General features: G+C 36.7%; 1 protein-coding gene across 1 annotated transcript in view; it reads left to right on the plus strand.

The window, feature by feature from the left end:
* CWF19L2 (CWF19 like cell cycle control factor 2) overlaps positions 1–19,743 on the plus strand; it is a 146,564-nt gene extending 126,821 nt beyond the window's left edge. The window contains exons 17-18 of the mRNA XM_057748615.1: positions 13,882–13,983; positions 17,370–19,743. Of these exons, the coding sequence (XP_057604598.1) occupies positions 13,882–13,983; positions 17,370–17,504 (237 nt within the window). The 3' untranslated portion in view covers positions 17,505–19,743. The remainder of the gene's footprint in view (positions 1–13,881; positions 13,984–17,369) is intronic.
* The last annotated feature ends 5,179 nt before the right edge of the window (positions 19,744–24,922 follow it).

Consider the following 24,922-nt stretch of genomic DNA (forward strand, 5'->3'; position numbering starts at 1 on the left):
GATATTAATCCCTTATTGGTCATATCATTTGCAAAAATTTTCTCCCATTCAGTATGTTGTCTTTTCATTTTGTTGATGATTTCCTTTGTTGCGCAAAACCTTTTAAATTTGCTTAGGTCCCATTTGTTTATTTTTGTTTTTACTTCATTTACTCTAAGAGACAGATCCAGAAAGATATTGTTGTGATTCATGTCAGTGAGTGCTCTGCCTGTGTTTTCCTCTAGGAGCTCCTGTCTTAAATTTAGGTCTTTAATCCATTTTGAATTTTATTTTTTGTATGGTGTTAGAGAGTGTTCTAATTTCATTCTTTCACATGTAGCTATCCAGTTTTCCCAGCACTGCTTACTGAGGAGACTGTCTTTTCATTGTATATCTTGCTTTCTTTGTCATATTAATTCACCATAAGTGTGTGGGTTTATTTCTGGGAGCTCTATTCTATTCCATTGATCTATGTATCTGTTTTTTGTTTGTTTGTTTGTTTCCCATAAATTTATTTATTTTATTTAATTAACTTATTTTATTGGCTGTGTTGGGTCTTTGTTGCTGCACATGGGCTTTCTCTAGTTGTGGTGAGCAGGGGCTACTCTTCGTTGTGGTGCACGGGTTTCTCCTTGCAGTGGCCTCTCTTGTTGCAGAGCATAGGCTCTAGGCGCATGGGCTTCAATAGTTGTGGCACATGGGCTCAACAGTTGTGGCTCACGGGCTCTAGAGCGCAGGCTCAATAGTTGTGGTGCATGGGTTTAATTGCTCCGTGGCGTGTGGTATCTTCCTGGGGCAGGGATCAAACGCATGTCTCCTGCTTTGGCAGGTGGATTCCTAACCACTGTGCCACCTAGAAAGTCCCTATGTGTCTGTTTTTATGCCAGTATCATACTGTTTTGATGACTGTAGCTTTGTAGTATGATTTGAAGTCAGGAGCTTGATTCCTCCAGCTTTGTTCTTCTTTCTCAAGATTGTTTTGGCTATTCTGGGTCTTTCAAAGGTACAATCTCCCAAGACTGAATCAAGAAGAAATAGAAAAGGTGAACCAATTACCAGTACTGAAATTGAGGCAGTAATTTAAAAATTCCTAACAAACAGAAGTCTAGAGCCTGATGGCTTCACAGGTGAATTCTACCAAGCATCTATCCTTCTGAAACTATTCCAAAAAACTTCAGAGGAAGGATGCTTCCAAACTCATTCTATGAAGCCAGCATTACCCTGATACCAAAACCAGACAAAGATATCACAGAAAAGAAAATTACAGGTATCACTGATTGAACATAGATGCAAAAATCCTCAACAAATACTATCAAAGTGAATTTAACAATACATTAAAAAGATCATGCACCATGATAAAGTGAGATTTAACCCAGGAATGCAAGGATTTTTCAATATTTGCAAGTCAATCAATGTGATATACCACATTAACAAATTGAAGAGTAAAATCCATATGCAGAAAAAGCTTTTGATAAAATTCAGCATCCATTTATGATAAAAACTCTCGGGAAAGCCAGCATAAAGGGAACATACCTCAACATAATAAAGGCCGTGTAAGACAAACCCACAGCAAACATCATACTCAATGGTGAAAAGCTGAAAGCATTTCTTCTAAGATCAGGAAGAAGACAAGGATTCCACAGTTGTCACCTTTATTCAACATAGTTTTGGCAATCCTAGCCATAGCAATTAGAGAAGAAAAAAAAATTAAAAGAATCCATATTGGAAAGGAAGAAGTAAAACTGTCACTGTTTGCAGATGACATGATACTATACATGGAAAAATCCTAAACACGCCACCAGAAAACTACTAGATCTCATCAGTGCATTCGGTAAAGCTGTAGAATACAAAATTAATATATAGAAATCTTCTGCATTTCTGTATGCTAAAAACGACCTATCAGAGAGAGAAATTTAGGAAATAATCCCATTTACCACCACATCAAAAAGCATAAAATACCTAGGAATAAATCTAACTAAGGTGGCAAAAGAGCTCTGCTCCAAGAGCTATAAGATACTGATGAAAGAAACTGAGGATCACACAAACAGATGGAAAGATATACTGTGTTCTTGGATTAGGAGAATCAATTTTGTTAAAATGACTCTACTACCCAAGGCAATCTGTAGATTCAGTGCAATCCCTATCAAAATTCCAATGGCATTTTTCACAGAACTAGACAAAAAATTTTAGTTTCTCTATATTCTTTTTCTCTTCCCTTGTTGGTGAATTGGGGCAGACAGTATATTAAAAGACAAAACAAGGCCCCCACAAATGTCTGATTCATGAGCCTATAGAAAAAGGTATCTAATGTACATACATATTTTGTGCCTGAGTTCTTCATTTCTCATATAATTTCCAGTGCCACTGAATATTCTTCTAGAACATGACTTTAATGGCACTTGAAAATATTTTAGGGGAGGGGTGGGATCAAAATGGTGCAGTAGCACAATGCTGAGCCCACCTCTCCTCGTAAACACATCAAGACTACAACTACATATAAAGCAGCTCTTACTGAAGGTAACCTAAAGACTAGCAGAATGGCTATTCTGCAACCTAGAGTGTAAAGAAAGAGCCACACAGGAGACTGGCAGGAGGCAAGGAGAAGGGATCTAGCTGGGACCGACACCCCTAGAGGGTGACCTAGAAGAGGAAGGAGATATCACGTGTTTGGGATCTTCCTTGGGGAGCAGAGGGTTCAATCCACACATTAGGCACCCCAGCCCTGTGGTCTAGCAAGGAGAAGATGAGCCCTATCTGGGTTAGAAAACCAGTGGGGCTTCTCTGAGTGCTGTAATAAACTGAGACTCTGTTCTTGAGGAGTTCATACACAGACTTGCTTGCTCCCAGTCCCAGGGTGGAGGCAGCAGATTGAAAACTTCATGATGCTCTGGTCAGCTTGCCAGTGCATCCCTGAGCTTGCACTGGACTCCTATTTTAGCCCCTTCTGCTCTGCTGTTGCTTTCTGCTGAGGTCAGGGCTACAGTTGCCAGCAAAAGTGCACATACTTGGAGGGAACAGAGCTTGGTTGGATCCTGGCCCTGCCTCTGACTAAGATGGGGGCAACATACTTGGAAGGGAGAAGGATCAGCTCCAGGGTGGAGACTGCCATTTCATGTGTGCATGTCCATGCTCACACTTGGGAAGGAGTGGAACCACCTCAATAGTGTGTTTCCAACTCCTCCAGCCCTGATCTAGCCTCTTACCAAAGTACCTGCACCAAGGAAAAAGCAGAACCACTTCAAAATGCAGCCCCAAGCCCTCAATCCCTGACCCATGCTCACAATTAAGGTGGAGACTGCCATCACACCCAGGAGAAATGCAAGTCCCTCAGGGCTCCTGCTCCAGCCCCTTGGGCCTGGATCCCATCCCCAGTAGGGCAGTGACTACCATTGAGCATAGGAAAAGCTCCAGGTTGAACATGGCTCTGGCTCTACTTCCCACCAAGGCAGTGGCTGTCAGGGCATCCTGGGCTCACTTCAGATCCAGCTCCCACGAAAACCACTGTGCACACTCAGATTGCATTGGGATGCTCCCACACAAAGACATATCTTCGAGACCAGAATAGGCAGCTCTTTTGCCTACCGTCATACAGACAGAGGAATATATTTCAAATGAAGAAACAAGGGGAAAAAATGAATAAAACCCTACTGAAACACAGGTAAATAGTTTACCTGGTAAAGAGTTCAGAGCAGTAGTAATAGGAATGCTAACTCAACTTGGGGAAAAAATGAACACAATGGGAATTTTAACAAAGAACTGGAAATTATATAAAAAAGTACCAGTCAGAGCTGAAGAATATAATAACTGAAATGAAAAATACACTAGAGGGAATTAACCCCAGATTAGGTGACGTAGAAGAATGCATAAGCAATCAGGAATATAGATGAGTGAAAATGACCCAATCAGAACAGGAAAAATAAAAAATTTTTTAAAATGAGACTAGCTTAAGGGACCTCTGGGACAACATCAAGCATTTTAACAATTACATTGTAGGGATCACAGAAAGAGGATAGAGAGAAAGGAATAGAAAATATATTTGATGAAATTTTGGATGAAAACATCCTGAACCTGAAGAAGGAAGTAGATATCCAGGTGTAGGAAGCACAGAGTCCCAAAGAAGATGAACCTAAAGAGAACCACGCCAAGACATACAATAACTAAAATGGGAAAAGATAAAGAGAGAATTTTTAAGGCAACAAGAGAAAAACAGTTACATGCAAGGGAACTTCCATAAGGCTATCTGCAGTTCTTTTAGTGGAAACTTTGCAGGCCAAAGGGAATGGTATGATATATTTAAAATGCTAAAAGGAAAAAACTTACAACCTAAGATGCTCTACCCAGGAAGGTTATTATTCAGAATTAAAGAAGAGATTAAGAGCTTCTCAGATAAAAAAAACTAGAAGAGTTCATCAATACTAAACTGACCTTACAAAAAATGTTAAGAGGTCTTCTTTAAGTGAAAAAGAAGACTGCAACGAGAAGTAAGAAAATATAGGAAGGGAAAAACCCCACTGTTAAAAGCAAATATATAGTAAAGGCAGTGGATCAACCACTTAAATGAAGGGTTAAAAGACAAAAATTATAAAATTAAGTATAACTACAAAAAATAAGGGATAGGCATAAAAATGTAAAATATGACATCAAAAATAGAAAACATGGAGAGGGAGTAAAAAATACAGATCTTTTAGAATGTCTTTGAATTTAAATGACTACCAGTTTAAAACAAGTAGATCAGATCATGTATGAACTCCATGATTAACCACTGTATGTGCAGTATTTTTGCTGGTAAGCCATCTAGTACCTATTGTAAGTTTGTTTTTTAAAACCTAGATATATACCTGAAATAAGTACCTAGAGGTTTTTAATCAGTATAGAAAGTAAGAAACACATACAGATTCTTCTTGGAATGGTTGCTGTATATTCAACTTTGAACTGTTTTCCTTTCTAAAATCACCACATAGCATTTCATCTGAGACTATTTGAGAGCAGCTGGGGAATGAACCAGATGACCACTTGAAGTCCCTCTTAGCTTAGGATTTAATAATTATGTGGATGGAATTGTGAAGAGAACTTGAGTATAAGAATAATTTCAAAGCAGGTCACTTTTTACAACGTTAATAAGCTTTCCAGTGTCTTTTTAAATGATAATCGTGTTTCTGAGCATAAAGTGAACAATTTTGATTCATTTTAACATTATTTTTATTCTGAAGAAACCTCATTATGCTTCTTTTTAAAAAACTCTATGTCCTTAGTAGTTAAAGTATTTTATGTGTGTATTGGGGGTGTGGTGATTTTTTTTTTTTCATAGTGGATTCTTGGCTGTTAGTAGAGATTCACATATTTGTAATTCATTCTGATTCTCTGTTGATTTATGTTTTTATTTGTGTGAGTATAAGTTTCTCATTTTATGTCTATTTTGTTTACTTTCTCTGGGTCTTTTGATTTCTTTGCAGTGTAGTGTGAAGTTCGTGGAAATACGCAAAGGAAACAGATCTGAATGTTCATTGCAGAGGAGTTGCATGATATTCAGTAACTTGTCAAGAAAGTGGCCTTTTTTTTACAAGACAATTTTATTGAGATTTCACATGAATTCTTCCTCAACTTTTTAATGTGATTTATAAATTTAATTCTTTGATAACTATAGCAGTTGAAAAACATCTAAGACATCTTGGGTTTGACTTTCAAAACTAAGCAAAGCCCACCTCAAGGAAAATTTGAGACCTTCAAATATGAGGGCAATTATAGGAAGTCAGGATTAAAATCTGGAAAATTAAAAGGGGAAAACTCAAATACTGCTGTTTTTTTTCATCAATAAAATTTTTTTGCTTTAATTTTGTCAGTACTCTTCATGATAGTACCAGAGTTCCAACTTCTATCCCTCTGGCTGGGAGGAAAAGGAAAGTGCTAAATGTACATATGCTTTGATACTGGAGCCTTTGCAAAGCCCACTGACTCACAACTCTTCTAGCAAGACAGTAGGTTTTACCTTTCAAAGCATGCAATGAGAGTAGAATTGCTGGTAGCAGCAATGGTTCTTTGTGTAGAAGTAGTTTGTTCTTAATGCCATCTTGGCAATTATATGTTGTTGAGCTTTGGTATGTATTCATATATACAAATTACCACAAATTTAGTGCTTTAAAAACAACACATTTATTGTCTCATAGTTTGAAAGTCACAAATATGAAATGGGTTTCACTGCGCTAAAATCAAGGTGTTAGCAGGCCTACTTTTTTTTTTTTTTAGGCTTTCAAGGAGAATCCATTCCCTTTCCTTTTTCAGTTTCTAGAAGCCACACATTCCATGGCTTGTGGTCCTTTCCTTCATGTTCAAAGCCAACAAGTATAGGATCTATCAGTCTTTCTCTGACTCAAACCGTCCTAGCATATCCTGTATAATCCAGGATAATCTCCCCATTTCAAGATACCTAACTTAATTGTATCTGCAAAGTCCTTTTTGCCATATAGTGTAACATATTCATGGCAAATAGGGGATTAGAGCATTGACATATTTAGGAAGCCATTTTTCTGCCAAACAGTATGATACAAACAAAAAGCATGGGCACTGTCATCATAAATTGCTTCCTCAAGTTATCCCTTCCTTGAAGTACTGTTCTTTAATTGATGTAGTCTGCAACATAATTTTAGCCATTCAAATTCATGTTTCACACATGTTAATCTACTTCAGATAGCAAAAATATTTTAATGGAGCCTTCCATTCTTTTTTCTTTGACTACCAGATTTGCACTAAGCACTGTTAATAGGAGATGGAAGCGAAAGTAGTATTTGAATAATATTCTCTGTGCCAAGTTTAGGCTTTCTACTTTATATGCATTTTTCTGTTTGATCCTCACAGAAACTTCTGAGCCTTTCATATTTCTCATGAGACTCCCAGATGTTAAATAACTTGCATGAAGTTACATAGTTATAAGTATCAGCTGAGTAGAGCCATGTCTGTCTCTTTTTTTTCCTAATTGTCTGTCATACATGTTTTACATTTTATTTTAAAATATGAAAATATTAACCAAAAAAGCACAAAGTAGTAACCCATTTCTCTGCATTTTATCTTGTATACTATTTTGTAAACCAGTTTTTTTTTACTTACACTTTTCCTATAACCTGAACAACTCTTTATAAGCCCCAATTTTAATTGCTTTATACTATTTCAAGATGACCCCTCTTCTTCCACCATACCATACTATCTCTTTCCAAGTCATGCCTTCCTGAGGACATAAGACAAAATATATATAGTTAAGTAGAAATATGTAATTCACTGCCAAAATTGGGAAATACTGACTGTATGAGGGAATTAAAGGACAGAGAGATCACTTTAAATTGACCAATTTGAATACTTTCTAGTAACAGAATTAGGGCTTGGAGGAAAAACTTCCAAGGACACAAGATCTACTTAATTTATAAAGCTAGAAATTATGGCCTTTTCCAATCAAGATAGAGTTTAAAATACTTCATGCATGCACATGTGTGTGTGTGTTTGTGTGTGTGTATCTGTGTGTGTGTCTGTGTGTGAATCTGTGTCTGTGTGTGAGTGTGAAGAGAAAGAGGGAGGGAAAAAAGAGAGGGAAAGATAAGAGCTAAACCTGGAAATATTTTCAAACAAGGTTGGTAAACTAAATATTGCTATACTTGTCTCACCAGTTAATAAAAAACTGATTGTTCATGTCTAATTTATCTTTTTTATTTTTTTGAGAGTGTACAATTTGGTATATTTTTCTTATTAGTAATGTATATGTGGCAATCCCAATCTCCCAATTCATTCCACCCCTCAACCCTCCACGCTTTCCCCACTTGGTGTCCATATGTTTGTTCTCTACATCTGTGTCTCTATTGCTGCCTTGCAAACTGGTTGATTTGTACCATTTTTCTATATTCCGCATATATGTGTTAATATATGATATTTGTTTTTGTCTTTCTGACTCACTTCACTCTGTATGGCAGTCTCTAGGTCCATCCATGTCTCTACAAATGTCCCAGTTTCATTGCTTTTTACAGATGAGTAATATTCCATTGTATATATGTACCACATCTTTTTTATCCATTCATCTGTTGATGGACATTTAGGTTGCTTCCATGTCCTGGCTGTTGTAAATACTGCTGCATTGAACATTGGAGTGCATGTGTCTTTTTGAATGATGGTGTTCTCTGGGATTGCTGGGTCATATGGTAATTCCATTTTTAGTTTTTCAAGGAACCTCCATACTGTTTTCCATAGTGGCTGTATCAATTTACATTCCCACCAACAGAGCAAGAGGGTTCCCTTTTCTCCACACCCTCTCCAGCATTTCCTGTTTGTAGATTTTCCGATGATGCCTATTCTAACCGGTGTGAGGTGATACCTCACTGTAGTTTTGATTTGCATTTCTCTAATAATTAGTGATGTTGAGCAGCTTTTCAGGTGCTTCTTGACCATCATATGTTTTCTTTGCAGAAATGTCTATTTAGGTCTTCTGCCCATTTTTTGATTGGGTTGTTTGTTTTTTTGATATTGAGCTGGATGAACTGTTTCTATATATTGGAGATTATGCCTTGGTTGATTCGTTTGCAAATATTTTCTCCCATTCTGAGGGTTTTTTCATCTTGCTTATAGTTTCCTTTGCTGTGCAAAAGCTTTGAAGTTTCATTAGGTCCCACTTATTTATTTTTGTTTTTATTTCCATTATTTTAGGAGGTGGATCAGAAAAGATCTTGCTGTGATTTATGTCAAAGAGTGTTCTTCCTGTGTTTTCCTCTAGGAGTTTTATAGTGTCTGGCTTTACATTTATGTCTTTAATTCATTTTGAGTTTATTTTTGTGTATGGTGTTAGGGAGTGTTCTAATTTCATTCTTTTCCATGTAGCTGTCCAGTTTTCCCAACACCACTTATCGAAGAGGCTTTCTTTTCTCCATTGTATATCCTTGCCTCCTTTGTCATAGATTAGTTGACCATAGTTTATCTCTGTGCTTTCTATCCTGTTCCATTGGTCTATATTTCTGTTTTTGTGCCAGTACCATACTGTCTTGATCACTGTAGCCTTGTAGTATAGTTTGAAATCAGGAAGCCTGATTCGACCAACTCTGTCTTTCCTTCTCAAGATTGCTTTGGCTATTCGAGGTCTTTTGTGTTCCCATACAAATCGTAAAATTTCTTATTCTAGCTCTGTGAACAATGCCATTGGTAATTTGATAGGAATTGCATTGAATCTATAAATTGCTTTGGGTAGGATAGTCATTTTCACAATGTTGATTCTTCCAATCCAGGAACATGGAGAGAGATCTCCATCAGTTTGTGTTGTCTTTGATTTCTTTCATTAGTATCTTATAGTTTTCTGAGTACAGGTCTTTTACCTCCTTAGTTAGGTTTATTCCTAGGTATTTTATTCTTTTCGTTGCACTGGTGAATGGGATTGTTTCCTTAATTTCTCTTTCTGATCTTTCATTGTTAGTATATGGAAATGTAAGAGATTTCTGTATGTTAATTTTGTATCCTGAAACTTTACCAGATTCATTGATTAGCTCAAGTAGTATTCTGGAGGCATCTTTAGGATTTTCTGTGTGTAGTATCATGTCATCTGCAAGCAGTGACAGTTTTACTTCTTCTTTTCCAGTTTGGATTCCTTTTATTTCTTTTTCTTCTCTGATTGCTGTGGCAAGGACTTCGAAAACTATGTTGAATAGTAGTGGCAAGAGTGGACATCCTTGTCTTGTTCCTGATCTTAGAGGGAATGTTTTCAGTTTTTCACCCTTGAGAATGATGTTTGCTGTGGGTTTGTTGTATATGGCCTTTATTATGTTGAGGTAGGTTCCCTCTATGCCCACCTTGGAGACTTTTTATCATAAATGGGTGTTGAGTTTTGTCAGAAGCTTTTTTTTGCATCTATTCAGATGATCATGTGGTTTTTATCCTTCAAATTATTAACATGGTGTATCACATTGATTGATTTGCATATATTGAAGAATCCTTGCATTCTAGGGATAAACCCCACTTGATCATGGTGTATGATCCTTTTAATGTGTTGTTGGATTCTGTTGGCTAGTATTTTGTTGAGGAGTTTTACATCTAAATTTATCAGTGATATTGGTCTGTCATTTTCTTTTTTTATAGTATCTTTGGTTTTGGTATCAGGGTGATGGTGGCCTCATAAAATAAATTTGGGAGTGTTCCTTCCTCTGCAATTTTTGGAAGAGTTTGAGAAGGATGGGTGTTAGCTCTTCTCTAAATGTTTGATAAAATTCACCTGTGAATCCATCTGGTCCTGGACTTTTGTTTGTTGGGAGATTTTTAATCACAGTTTCAATTTCATTCCTTGTGATTGGCCTGTTCATATTTTCTATGTCTTCCTGATTCAGTCTTGGAAGGGTATACCTTTCTAAGAATCTGTCCATTTCATCCAGGTTGTCCATTTTGTTGGCATGTAGTTGCTTGTAGTAGTCTCCTTTGGTGCTTGTTATTTCTGCGGTGTCCATTGTAACTTCTCCTGTTTCCTTTCTAATTTTATTGATTTGAGTCCTCTCCCGCTTTTTCTTGATGAGTCTTGCTAGAGATTTTTCAATTTTATTTGTCTTCTCAAAGAACCAGCTTTTAGTTTTATTGATTTTTGCTGTTGTTTTCTTCGTTTCTATTTCATTTATTTCTGCTCTGATCTTTATGATTTCGCTCCTTCTATTAACTTTGGGTTTTGTTTGCTCTTCTTTCTCTAGTTTCTTTAGGTGTAAGGTTAAATTGTTTATTTGGGGTTTTTCTTGTTTCTTGAGGTAAGATTGTATTGCTATAAACATCCCTCTTAGAACTGCTTTTGCTGTATCCCATAGGTTTTGGATCTTGGTTATTTAGTAGCATATTGTTTAGCCTCCATGTGTTTGTGTTTTTTACAGTTGTTTTCCTGTAATTGATTTCTAATCTCATAGCGTTGTGGTCGGAAAAGATGCTTGATATGATTTAAATTTTCTTAAACTTACCAAGGCTTGATTTATTACCCAAAATGTGATCTATCCTGGAGAATGTTCCATGTGCACTTGAGAAGAATGTGTAATCTGCTGTTTTTGGATGTAATGTCCTATAGATATCTATTAAATCAAGCTGATTTATTGTGTCATTTAAAGCTTGTGTTTCCCTGTTAATTTTCTGTGTGGATGATCTGTCCATTGGTGTAAGTGGGGTGTTAAAGTCCCCCATTATGATTGTGTTACTGTCGATTTCCTCTTTCATAGTTGTTAGCATTTGCCTTATGTATTGAGGTGTTCCTATATTGGGTGCCTATATATTTATAAGTGTTATCTCTTCTTCTTGGATTGATCCCTTGATTTTTATGTGGTGTCCTTTCTTGTCTCTTGTAACATATTTTATTTTAAAGTCTATGTTTTCTAATATGAGTATTGCTACTCCAGCTTTCTTTTGATTTCTATTTGCATGGAATATCTTTTTCTATCCCCTCACTTTCAGTTTATATGTGTCCCTAGGTCTGAAGTGGGTCTCTTGTACACAGCATATATATAGGTCTTGTTTTTGTATCCATTCAGCCAGTCTGTGTCTTTTGGTTGGTGCATTTGGTCCATTTACATTCAAGGTAATTATCGCTATGTATGTTCCTATTACAATTTTCTTAATTGTTTTGTTTTTGTTTTTGTAGGTCCCTTTTCTTCTCATATGTTTCCCGCTTAGAGAAGTTCCTTTAGCATTTGTTGTGGGGCTGGTTTGGTTGTACTGAATTCTCTTAGCTGTTGCTTGTCTGTAAAGCTTTTGATTTCTCCGTCGAATCTGAATGAGATCCTTGCTGGGTAGAGTATTCTTGGTTGTAGGTTCTTCCCTTTCATCACTTTAAATATAGCGTGCCACTCCCTTCTAGCTTGCAGAGTTTCTGCTGAGAAATCAGCTGTGAACCTTATGGGAGTTCCCTTGTATGTCATTTGTCATTTTTCCCTTGTTGCTTTTAATAACATTTCTCTGTCTTTCATTTTTGTCAGTTTGACTACTATATGTCTTGGCGTGTTTCTTCTTGGGTTTCTCCTCCCTGGAACTCTCTGTGCTTCCTGAACTTGGGTAGCTATTTCCTTTCCCATGTTAGGGAATTTTTCAAGTATAATCTCTTCCAGTATTTTCTCTGGTCCTTTCTCTTTTCTCCTCTGGGACCCCTATAATGCAAATGTTGGTGCGTTTAACATTGTCCCAGAGGTCTCTTAGGGTCTCTTCAGTTCTTTTTGTTCTTTTTTCTTTATTCTTTTCCGCATCAATGATTTTCACCATTCTGTCTTCCAGGTCACTTATTCTCCCTTTTGCCTCAGTTAATCTGGTATTGGTTCCTTCTAGGGTATTTTTCATTTCAGTTATTGTGTTGTATATCTCGTTTGTTTGTTTTTTAAGTCTTCTAGGTCTTTGGTAAAGTTTTCTTGCAACTTTTTGATCTTTGCATCCAGTCTGTTTTCAAAGTCCTGGGTCATCTTTGCCATCGTTATTCTGAATTTTTTTTCTGGAAGGCTGCCTATCTCCTCTTCATTTAGTTTGTTTTTCTGGGGTTTTATCTTGTCCCTTCATCTGGTACAAAGTCCTCTGCCTTTTCCTTTTCTCTGTCTTTCTGTGGCTGTGGTTTTCAGTTCCACAGAATGAAATACTGCTGATACTGTTTGACACTACTGTCTGCCCTCTTGTGGAGGAAGCTATCTAGGAGGCTCGTGCATCCTTCCTGATGGGGGGGACTGATGGTGGTTTGGGCTAGGTGGGCAGAGCTCAGTAAAACTTTAATCTGATTTGGTGGGCAGAGCTCAGTAAAACTTTAATCTGCTTGTCTGCCAGTGGGTGAGGCTGTGTTCCCGCATTGTTGGTTGTCTGGCCTGAGGCTACCCAGCACTGGAGCTTACAGGCTCTTTGGTGGGGCTAATGGCAGACTTTGGGAGGGCTCACGCCAATGAGTACTTTCCAGAACTCCTGCCGCCAGTGTCCCTGTCTCCTCCATGAACCACAGCTGCCCCCTACCTCTGCAGGCAACCCTCCAACACCAGCAGGTAGGTCTGGTTCAGTCTCCTGTGAGGTCACTGCTCCTTTTCCCTGGGTCCTAGTGAGCACACTGTTTTTTGTGTGCCCTCCAAGAGTGGAGTCTCCATTTCCCCCAGTCCTGTGGAGGTCCTGCAATCCAATTCCGCTGGCTTTCAAAGTCTGATTCTCTGGAGATTCCTCCTCCCATTGCCAGACCCCCAGGTTGGGAAACCTGACATGGGGCTCAGAACCCTCACTTTAGTGCGTGGACTTCTGTGGTATAACTGTTCTCCAGTTTGTGAGTCACCCACCCAGCATTTATGGGATTTGATTTTAATGTGAGTGCTCCCCTCCTGCCGTCTCAGTGTGGCTTCTCCTTTGTCTCTGGATGTGGGGTGTATTTTTTGGTGAGTTCCCGTGTCTTTCTGTTGATGATTGTTCAGCAGTTAGTTGTAATTCTGGTGCTCTTGCAAGAGGGAGTGAACTCACATCCTCCTACTCCGCCATCTTGAATTGTTCTAATTTATCTTTGATCAATAAATAGTAGTAAAAATGTCAGGGATGTTACAAGCAAAGCTCTAAGTATATGGCTGAGTGCTCTGCATAGTGAGGAAAATACAGGAAAGCATATCCTTAATCTCTATTTGCATAGTCTAAGGAAAATTACTGTTGTTATATATTTAAAAAGTGCCTTTTCTTTCCTGTTTTCCCCAAAGACAGAAAAATAATTGATTCTGATTATAATTGCTGGTATTATGAAGCAGTGTCTGGCTGAAAGGCTACCAAATGAAGTGTTTTGCTTAAGAAGTTAGCTTATTGCTTAAATATCTATAGAAATTCATTGTATATGTTTGTGTTGAGGGATTTTTTATTAGGAAGAGAGATTAAGCATAGCTTTATGATTTCATGCTATATTCATGTGTGATTTATCTGTTTGTTTAGGTACCCAGAGGCTTACCTTACTTCTCTGTGAATTTTGGCCTCCATGGAGGGTTTGCCCACGTCATTGAAAATCAACACAAATTCCCTCATTACTTTGGAAAGGTATGCTCACAAATTTAGTAAAATTCCAGACTTTAGTAATTTTCTAACAGTTTTCTTTTGAAAGGAAACGAAACTCTGGGCACAATATACAGCGAAGTTGGTGACTACTACTCCACCCAAGTTTCAAAGGGAGTACCCAGAAACTATTAATAAATATATCCCAGAATATTTGTAACTGTCGGGAATATCACTTTGGAAACCAAACATTTGTAGACAGTGTCAATGGTGCCTGTAGTGTTTTCCTGTGGAGTCAGCCAGGCTTGTGCTGAGAATGATGATAATTGGTAGTGATGGTAACCCACTCATTGAGGGTTTATAGTGAGCCTCGTACTGTTCTGAGCACTCATTTAATGCTCACAATAACTCTATTGTAAAGATATTTTTATACTTTCGTTTTATAGATGATGAAACTGAGTTACAGGAAGGCTATATAAATTCCCCAGGGTCGTATGCTAATAAGTGATATAAATAAGGGGTGCATAAGCTTATGGTTGAACTAGAGAACAAATGGTCTCACATCTTCATTTATAATTAAGCACCATATAGTCCAAGAAGAGTATATCACTCATTTCACACAGATAGTTTCTCAGCAGATACTAGAGTGTAGATCTTTCAATTGCTAGTGGATTCTTTCCGTTACTGCAGATTGCCTTCTAGGGGTATAGTCTTTAAATTTAAGGTCTGCTGCGTATCTGGGAAGTATGTAAGTTAGTATCAGGGACTAGAATGAAATTAATGTAGTCATTGAAGCAGTCAAAAGAAATCTGGGCAATATATCTAGAAGTGACCTTTCAATCTAGTGTAGTTCAGGCCTTTCTCTCTAAATTAGAGGAGCCTAGGTGAACTCTGTCCATGGTTCCCTGTTCTTCCTCCCCAATTTCATCTCTAGCGTAAGATCATTTTCTGTAGTGAATAGAGATGCGTAAGAGGTTTGGACTCAAAAATTTTTATGCTGTTATCCTTAAAGGTTAACTAGAGGCCCAAAATCACATTCATCTCTGAATTGTTGAGATATGTTACAGAAACTTCTCTGAGAATTTTTCAGAATATTGTTTCCCAGAGTTAACTAGAAAGAAATTTGTTTTCATTGCTGTGAAAAATTCTGCCATTATTCAGTAGAGCTTTATAACTCAAAGCTTTATGACTCTGCATTTATTTTTTTTAAAAAACTTGATTCTCGTGAAAATGAAATAAAATATCCATTTTTTATTTTGCATAAATTTTAATTGGGAGATTGTCCCCCTCCAAATATTATACATATACTATGGTTTATATGATACTGTTTTAATATTAAAAGGAAAACTTCTTTAGTTAGCATTACATTGTTGATCCATCTTCCCCAAAATTTGCTTTCAAAAAACAGCCTATGAGGACTTCCCTGGTGACACAGTGGTTAAGAATCTGCCTGCCAGTGCAGGGGACATGGGTTCGATCCCTGGTCTGGGAAGATGCCACATGTTGCGTGCTGCAACTGCTGAAGCCCGTGTGCCTAGAGCCTGTGCTCTGTAACAAGAGAAGCTACTGCAATGAGGAGCCCTTGTACCGCAACAAAGACCCAACACGGCTAATAAATAAATGAATAAATAAACTTACATTCCTTAAAAAAAACACAGCCTATGAGACCAAGAACTCCCTTCAGCCTATAGTTGTTTAGAGGCTAAGAAGGGTTGGTCTCTTTCCATTAACATCTGTTTCAGTAACAGAACAAGAATCAATCCTTATATGGTACACATGAGACAAAACTTGATGTTTTATGCACAGTTTTAGGTTAATTTATAAGCTAGGTTTTCTTAAGCTACATTGTTAGTGATTGACTGATGCCAAGAAACCCTTTCATTAAATCTAAGTTTGCCCTCTTTTTAAACTATGTCTCTCTTGGCCCCTTTATTTGCCTTTCCCAAGGAAAAAAGGTTTCCTTTTCCATGAAGCCTTTTCCTGTGTTATCTAAAAGAATCTTTCTTTTTGAGTCTCCATGTAGTCTGCTTTGGCATTTGCCTTATTCTGCTTTATGAGACAGTCCTTTATAAAGTTAGATTATTTTTGTGGCTCCCACCACAGCTCTGCATTCTTTTATGAGCTTTCTGAAGACTGAGAAATATATGTTAGTTATCTCTATATCCCCTACAATATTTGGCACTTGCTTGTACATAGTAGATCCTTTTAGTATATCTGTTAAGATGAAAAACCTATGTCTTAGAGTGGTTATGTCCAAAGTCTTACCACACAATCCTGTAGACCTAGACTGAATATGCAGAATTCAACCCTTAGCCCAGGGTTTTCCTGTATTACCTTACTTCTCTTCCTCAAAGGATTACAAATCTTCTCCATATCTTTCTGTACATGAATAATCACTATCATAAATTTGATTAATTTCTGTAGCACAGGAAGAGGATCATGAAGGAAATGATCTAGAATAATGAGCAGACAATCAGAAATCCATTCCTTTCAAGGCTTGGGAATGTGACTTTTTATTTATTTATTTATTTATTTTTAATTTTTAAGATTCTTCAGTTTTAATTTTTTTAATAAATTTATTTATTTGTTTATTGGCTGTGTTGGGTCTTTGTTGCTGCACACAGGCTTTCTCTAGTTGTGGCGAGCAGGGGCCACTCTTCATTGTGGTGCATGAGCTCCTCATTTTGGTGGCTTCTCTTTTTGTGGAGCATGGGCTCTAGGTGTGTGGGCTTCAGTAATTGTGGCACATGGGCTCAATAGTTGTGGCTCATGGGCTTAGTTGTGCCAAGGCATGTGAGATCTTCCTGGAGCAGGGATTGAACCCATGTCCCCTGCATTGGCAGGCAGATTCTTAACCACTGGGCCACCTAGGAAGTCCAGGAATGTGACTTTTTAAATGAAGGTGATTTGTAACTTTTAATTCTTGGTTTACTTAGATTAGTACAAAAATATGGTTTTGTTTCCTGAAAAAAGATCTCCAGCTAATAGTAGAAGAAACTGACTTTTAAATATACTGGGTAGTAGAGAAAACATTAGCCTGAGATTCAGCTATAGTTGAACAACCAAGTTAATAATTGCTACATGTTGATCAACTTTTTCTTAAAACTTTTACCAGAGCAGCTAATAAGGACCAAATTTATTAAATTTTATTTTTCTCCCTCCTCTTTGCTGCTGTCTGATAGATGTGCTACCAAGCAACAAAATGGATAAATTGTTTGACAGGAGACACAGCTAGGACCTCTAGAATCACAGGGTTTGCATAGTTAGAACTAAATGAAAACAAGGTTTTTTAAATTAAAACTGATATTTGTGTAAAATTTGAGCATCCTCACAGAGAACCGCTTAATGTTATATTTAGTAACAGAATAAATAGGAATAGTTTCATTCCTGTTTTCAGTATTTATACATGAAATTTTTCTCTTCTTTAAAAGGAAATCATTGGTGGCATGCTGGATATAGAACCTAGACTTTGGAAGAAAGGGATCCGAGAAAGCTTTGAGGATCAGAGGAAGAAAGCACTGCAGTTTGCTCAGTGGTGGAAACCATTTGACTTCACCAAAAGTTAAAAATGTTGAGGCATATCTTTCATTTTTTATTTCCTCTTCAGATTTCTTTTAGTATTATTTCCATTGCATCTATCTAAACAACTGACTATCAGGTAATAGGAAAAGAGAGTCACGATCTGGGTTTCTGACAACTGCATCATTGATTTGTATCAGTTTCCTTCCACACCTGCTTCTGTGGACTTCACTGTAGTAACCATGGAGCAAGACCAGTTATGTTGGGTGACCTATTCATGTCCTGTTCTGTACCTATGTCTTGGTGTTCTGAACTATTTAGTTAACATATAGAAAGACTTTTCTGAAGGATTATCTAGGAAGTATAGCAAATCATTGGCTCAGAGGAAAGTGGGTCTGCTTCAAGGTTGTTCAGTCTGCTGACTAGCTTCTTTTGCATTTTTTTAAACTAAGAGTTGGCATATTTACTAATAATTGAAATTTCTTTTCACAGCATTTTATAGAAGTTCCTAATTTTCTACCAATGGCATATATATCACTGCTATTCTTTTTATTAAAAGAGAAAAGAATGTCCCAAAAGTAATAAAGAATTAAATGAGGTATATAACATGTTTATTTTTTGTTTTTATTTCTGCATTTTTAAATAATATCTTTGAATTTTGGTGATTTTAAAAGTAATTGTTCCAAAAATTAGAGTTTACAGTTATTTGGGGTTTGTATCAAAGTTAAAAATTTTAGCCAAATTATCATTTTGGGGTTATATTGATTATTACAAAATCTTAAGTAATGTATTTTAACTGTCAGGAGCACATTCTGTTGTCCCGTTTGATCTAAGGTTCTTCATTTTCCTTTATTTTCATACTTTGTAGGTGAAGAGAAAAACTCTATACATATAAAATATGGCCATGGTCTCTAAGAGTGTTCCTACTTTATTTTTGTAGGAAGCCTTTTTCAAAGGTGTTGATTTTTTTGGAGCCAAACCTTGACATTTTGTCATGAAATGTTGACTACTTAGAATCAATGTGATATGTACTGTAGTAACTCATAACCCTATAGTTATTTTTAATATTGAAATCTCATTTCTTTATTATCTTAAAAAAGAAGAAATGTCTGTGTCCTATCTGCAGTTATAAAATTTTAATAAAAGTCAGAAGTTTAATGGTTTCAGATTCTCAATATTTGCAGATTGCATTTAAGTATTTTTATCAAATTGATACTTGGTAGTATTTTATTTATTGCTACTTTGAGACTCTTTTGGCCTTGCTGCAAAATCTCAGAGGAATCTTTAACATTCATTTATTCAATCAGTGAGTTAACAAACATTTGTTTTCAGGGCACTTTGTTGCATACTGGTAGTACAAAAATAAAAATTACTTCCCATACCTTAAATTGTTTCATAGTTTAGTGGTGAAAAAGACATGTACAAAAATAATTACAGCACAATAGAAGTTCTAATGCAAGATATGTGCCAAGTGTATTTGAGCACAGTGCTAAAGTACTGTTTTACACCTCTGCTGTCTTCATTCTTAGCTGATGAATCTTGCTTCCTGTTCTACTGAGAAAATAGAACTAAATAGAAGGGAATTTCTACCACATCTAATCAGTATACCTGCAGCTGCACCCATGTACTCTATTTTTCCTCTTGATAACTGTAGGTAAATTATTTTGTTGTCCTTATCTAGAGCTGATCGGCTCATTTATGCACTAGATTGCATCCTTTTTCACCTGCTCAAATGCCTCTACTGTCTGAATTATTAGATTTTTTCCTCTCTATAAGATTATTTCAGTTAGCATATAAAACCTTTTATAATATATCAACAGCAAGCCCTGGCATCATACTGCTGCTCCTCGCCATTTCTATTCTCCAGTTAAGCAGAATTGATTTAAAAAAAAATCTGTTTCCTTTCCTTCCACCTTCCTCCTATTCTCAGTACAGTTAGACTTCATCTTCACCATTCTACTAGTTTTAGTTTTGTTTATGATAAGGTCCTTAGTTCCTTCCACATTGCCAAATCGAATAATTTATTCTCCGTGCTCACCTTACTCTGTCTATCAGCTTCATTGGCATACTTGATCTCTCCCTCTTCTTGAAACACTATTTTTACTTTGCTCTAGATCACTGTCTCTTATTTATCCTCTTTCCTTACTGGCTGCATCCTCTCAGTCTCCTTTGCTGGTTCCTCTTCTTGTCAACTTCTAAGTGTTGAAATGCCCATTCTCAAATCTTAACTTTACTGTACACACTCTCTCCCAAGGTAATTTTCTTAATAAAATCATCTTAAATACTGTTTTTAAGCTGGTTCATTTATTCAACAAATATTTGAGTGTCTTCTATATGCTGGTCACTGATCTCTGTGCAGGGGATACATTAGTGAATAAAACAAAAATCCCTGTCTTTGAGGAGTTTACATTGTATCAGAGAAGACAGATAGTAAACGTTAAATAATAAATAAATTGTCTAGAAAATGTCAGAGGTGATAAGTACTATGGAAAAAGGAAAATAGAACAAAGGATGTCTCCCAAATGTTTGTGTTAATTTTGCACATCTTCACTGAACTTCAGAATCACATATCCAAATACCAACTTGACATCTGTTCTGTAACTGTATCGGTAATGGGCATATCCAAACCGAACTCCTAATTTTCTTCCTGTTCCAGTTATTTATAACAACCATTTCATTATACAATGGTTTTGTAGGTGAGAAGTTTGGTCAGGGCTCAACTGGATGATTTGCCTCTGCTGCAAGATGTCCAGGGCCTCAGTTGGGCTCAGATGTCTGAAGATGACTGGGGTCATATGTCTGGATCCTCTGTTCTTCATACAGTGTATGCTGGAGCTGGAATAGTGGAAATGGCTCCTTTACTCACATGTGTGATGCCTATACTGGAATGACTGGAACAGCTAGGGGTGGGATGATAACACTCTTTTCTCCTCTGGCAATTTCAGGGTAGTTGGACCTGCTGTATGGCTTCTGGATTCCTCCAGAGCAAGCATTCCAAAAGACAGTTCCAAGAGATAAGAGGTGGAAGGTGCCAATCTTCCAGAGTCTGGTACAGCTTAATTTTTGCTGTATTCTTTTTATTAAAGTTGTCACAGAGCCCACCTGCATTCAAGAAGAGGGGTCATAACCCTACATCTCATTGGGAGTAGTGTCAAATAATTTGTGGTCGTCTTTAATCTACCACAGTCCACCATCTGGCCACAAATTTATACTCCTCCTATGTGAAGATATATTCAAATCTGCCCAGGAAAGTCCCATTCTGGTAGGGCATTAGGCTTAGGCTCAAGATTCAGGATCACATCTAAATCAGGCCTGGATGGAGATGAAGTTACTCAGGTGCTTCAATCTGAAGACCTGTGAATTTAAGACAGATTATCTGTACCCCATACACACACATACACACACACACACACCCTCACGCACACACATATCAAATTTACAATAGTAAAAGAAGTATATAGTTACTGCAGTAAATACATTCATTGAAAAAGTTGGAAAACTTGAGGCACATTGCAGTCACTGTTCACTAGCTATTCTAAAATTAAGTCAGGCATATGTTGCCAATTGCTTGATTAGGGCCCCAGTCCTGTTTCTTGAGAATGATTCCATTGGTCTCCTTGCTCTGCCCTTTGCACTCTTGGTTCAACCTGGAGTCAGCCTTTGTTTTTCATAAGAAATAACTCAAGACCTAGACGTTTGCAGCTAAGACAAAGTAACCACATTATCTTCCCATCCAAAACAACTAAAAATAGACAATATATATGAAAGGATGGTTTTTAAGACATGGAATATCAGGCAAGAAACTATGATGAGCCTTAAGAGATGGGGAAAGAGTGAGGTAAGCCCTGTGATTACCCTGTCTTATTGCTGTGAGAGTTTCCATCTTGTGGTCCAAGTTGGGAGAATCCAGGCAGAGCCTGCTGAACTTGAGGAAGTAGAACTATAAGTCTGTGGATACTAAGACAACAGGACTGATTACTAGAGAAGAGATGGCTATGCAGAGTGAGAACTCTAGAGAATCTTCAAATGTCCCCTTCAGGTATCTAATGCATTCTAATGTGTGCATGTGAAGAAACTGCCCAAGGCCGGGAAAACATTGACCTACCTGAGATGATTAGACGTAACATTCCTTGATAGCTAGAATGGAAAATTTCAAGATTGACTAGGAATTGGGTAGAGGACACAGATGGTAATTTGTAGTGTAGAATAATTATTCCAAGAGTTAGCACTGATCTAGTCTTGACAAATCTTAAAAGCAAGAGGTAAGAGTCTCAAACTGTTTCCAAGTAACTCAACTGCATCTTGAAACAGAACTCAAAAGTATTTATGGGATTAAAAATATATCCAGGAGTTGGAAGATGCCTTAGAGGACTGGGGCAGGGAGGGTGGGGGGAACTCGAGGGGGGGGCGTCAAGGAAGGGAGGGAATATGGGGATATGTGTATAAAAACAGTTGATTGAACCTGGTGTACCCCCCCCAAAAAAAAAAATAATTAAAAAAATATATATATATATCCAGGAGTCACAATATAAAATTCAGAGTGTCTGGCATCCAGTCAAAATTTACAAGGCATGCAAAGAAAGCAGCTACATGGATAAATATTTAAAAATTTTTTCTTATTTAGATTTCTTTAAAAAATATTTTGCTGTTATAAACAAATGCGATGTGAGGTTTATAACATGTAAAAGCAAAATAAATCACAGTAATAGCACAAGTGTGGGAAGGGGAGAAATGAAAGTATACTATTATAGGATGTTACACTATACTTGAAACAGTATAATATAACTTGAACGTAGGCTGTGATAAAGATATATAATTAAAGCAGATCCTAAGATGATAAAATAAGCAAATATTTATAGCAATAACCGAACAAAGGATAAAATGAAACAAAATAATAATCTAAATGAAGGCAGAAAAAGGAAACAATATAGATGGGATAAAGAGAAAACAAATAGCAAGATAATAGATTTAAACCTAAACATTATATCAATATTCATTTTTAATTGCCATATAGCAAATCACAATCTTAGCAGCTTAAAGCAACACATCTTTAATATCTCAGTTTCTGTGGGTCAGGAGTTTAGGCACAGCTTGACTGGGTCCTCTCTGCTTAGGATCTCACCAGGCTAAGGTGTCAGCTAGGATAGAGTTTTCACCAGGAGACTGAACTCAGAAAAGATTCACTTCCCCATTCACATAGTTCTTTGCAGCATTCATCTCCTTGCAGCAAGGACTAAGAGCTTCAGTTGCTTAATGGCCGTTGGCCAGAGGCTGCCCTCTGCTCCTCTAGGGCATCAGTAATTTCTTACCCTATGTGGTTCCCTAAGATGGCCTATTGCTTCATTAAAACCAGCAACAGAGAGGAAGATTCTTCTGGAAAGAGTTCAGATGGCAGCTGAACTCTTACATAATACACAAAATCACATACATCTGTTGCCATATACTATTGGTTAGAGACATGTCACAGACCCTGGACACCCACACTCAAGGGGATGCAATCACACAAGGTTGTGAACACCAGGATTGGAATATAATGGAGGCCACCCTAAGAGTTTGTCCACCAAAAATACGCCACTTCACATTTTAAGAACCTTAAAACTTTCTTCTTTCATTTTTCCCATCTTGCCCTTTGTTGTTCTACATTTTATTTCTGTGTCTATTATAATCCACAGAATACCTTGTTATTTTTGCTTTAAACACCTATTTTAAAGCAATTTTTTAATGAGGAAAAAAGTTATATTTACTCAACCATTGCAATTTCCAGTACTGTGCATTCCTTTTAGTTGATCCAAATTCACATTTGGTGTCACCTGAGTAAATGGGCATAAAGTCAGTTTGATTTTTTTTTAGCCTTGTCTGTCCTGAATCCTGTTGTTCCTAATTTATTTGTTGATTCTGTAGCAATGTTATTTACTTTTTTTTTTTGGTTTTTAATTTTTTTATAGCTAAGTGATCTTCCTAATTCAGTTTTTTAAATCATCTTGGTTTTGAGCTTTTGCTACATTTAGATTTTCATCAAGTTGCTCAAGAAGCACTTTATAGAAATTTCTTCTGTGTGTTTTCTTCTAATCATGTTCTTTGTAGTTTGCATTATTTGTTTCAGTTCATTTATGCATTTATTCTTTTACTCTTTTTTTTTTTTTTTTTGGCCATGGTGTGTATACAGAGTTGTCAGGATGTTTCTTTTCATCTTCTTCATGCTTGTAGGTCTGTGTTGTATATTCTATCAGCAATAAAATTGCTTCGCTTTTCTTCATACTTTTTAACGTGAACCATTTTATTTTCCATAGCACTGTAGTTTGAAGTCTGAATAGTTCCTGTTCTATCTACTTTTTCGTAGCCTGAAGGAACTGTGGGGAAGGATAGAGAGGGGAGATATGATTGAGATGTTTTGTTAGAACTGCTGAGCCCTGTAGTCTCTCTCTGACATAGTAAATACTCTGTGTCAGAGTTCATATTGTCTAGTAGAAATCTTTCCATTCCCATTGGGAAAGATATGTGGGATTTAACTTATTTCCCAACTCAGTGTTTAGCACTGGAGCATTCACTTCAAAAAGTCATCTCCATTGTCCACTTTTTCATAAGTTAGCCCATTTATCTCCAGCCATTTCCAGTATTTTCTCAATAAGAAAAGGGAGGCAAATAAAAGGAAAAAGATATGGGTAATGACTGAGTTTTTGCTTTTCATGGGGTTTTAGTGACAATTCTGAAAGTTTAGTAAACTCATTGAGGCTTCCCTTAATTTATGAATTTAATTCATTTCTTAATGCATATGTTGATCCATATTTTTCTGCTTATTCTTTTACCTACATGCCATAGATTCTGTTTTCATTATTATTTTTAGAAAATTTTACTTTCAGTTCATATTTCTCATTTCACCCAAGGATTATTTAAAATAAGGTTTATTAATTTCAATAGATCGTTTTTGCTTTTTGAATTTGTTAATTTCTAATACTATATTGTAATCAGATATTTTTTGTTAATATTTCTACTTTGTGGAACTTTGTGGCCTCATAAGTTTACTTTTTATGAATAGTTTATATGTACTTTAGATGGTATACAGTCTACTATCAGGATGTAAAGTTTGATTTATAATCATAGAGTCTACTTTATGTTGTTTAGGTCTTCTATATACATAATCATTTTTTGTACACTTATTTTGTCTTGTATTTTGTTTTGTTTGTTAACGTCTTCTACTATTAGTGCATATCTGTCTTTATCTTCCTGCATCTTCTGGTTACAGTGTTATTTGGCACATAGATAATTATTATCCTTTTTTTCCAGATCTTTATTGGAGTATAATTGCTTTACACTGTTGTGCCAGTTTATGCTGTACAACAAAGTGAATCAGCTGTATTTATACATGTATCCCCATATCCCCTCCCTCTTGAGCCTCCCTCCCACCTTCCCTATCTCACCTCTCTAAGCCATCACCCATCATCAAGTTGATCTCCCTGTGTTACGC

The sequence above is a fragment of the Hippopotamus amphibius genome, chromosome 9 (genome assembly GCF_030028045.1).
Source record: "Hippopotamus amphibius kiboko isolate mHipAmp2 chromosome 9, mHipAmp2.hap2, whole genome shotgun sequence".
NCBI lineage: Eukaryota > Metazoa > Chordata > Mammalia > Artiodactyla > Hippopotamidae > Hippopotamus > Hippopotamus amphibius.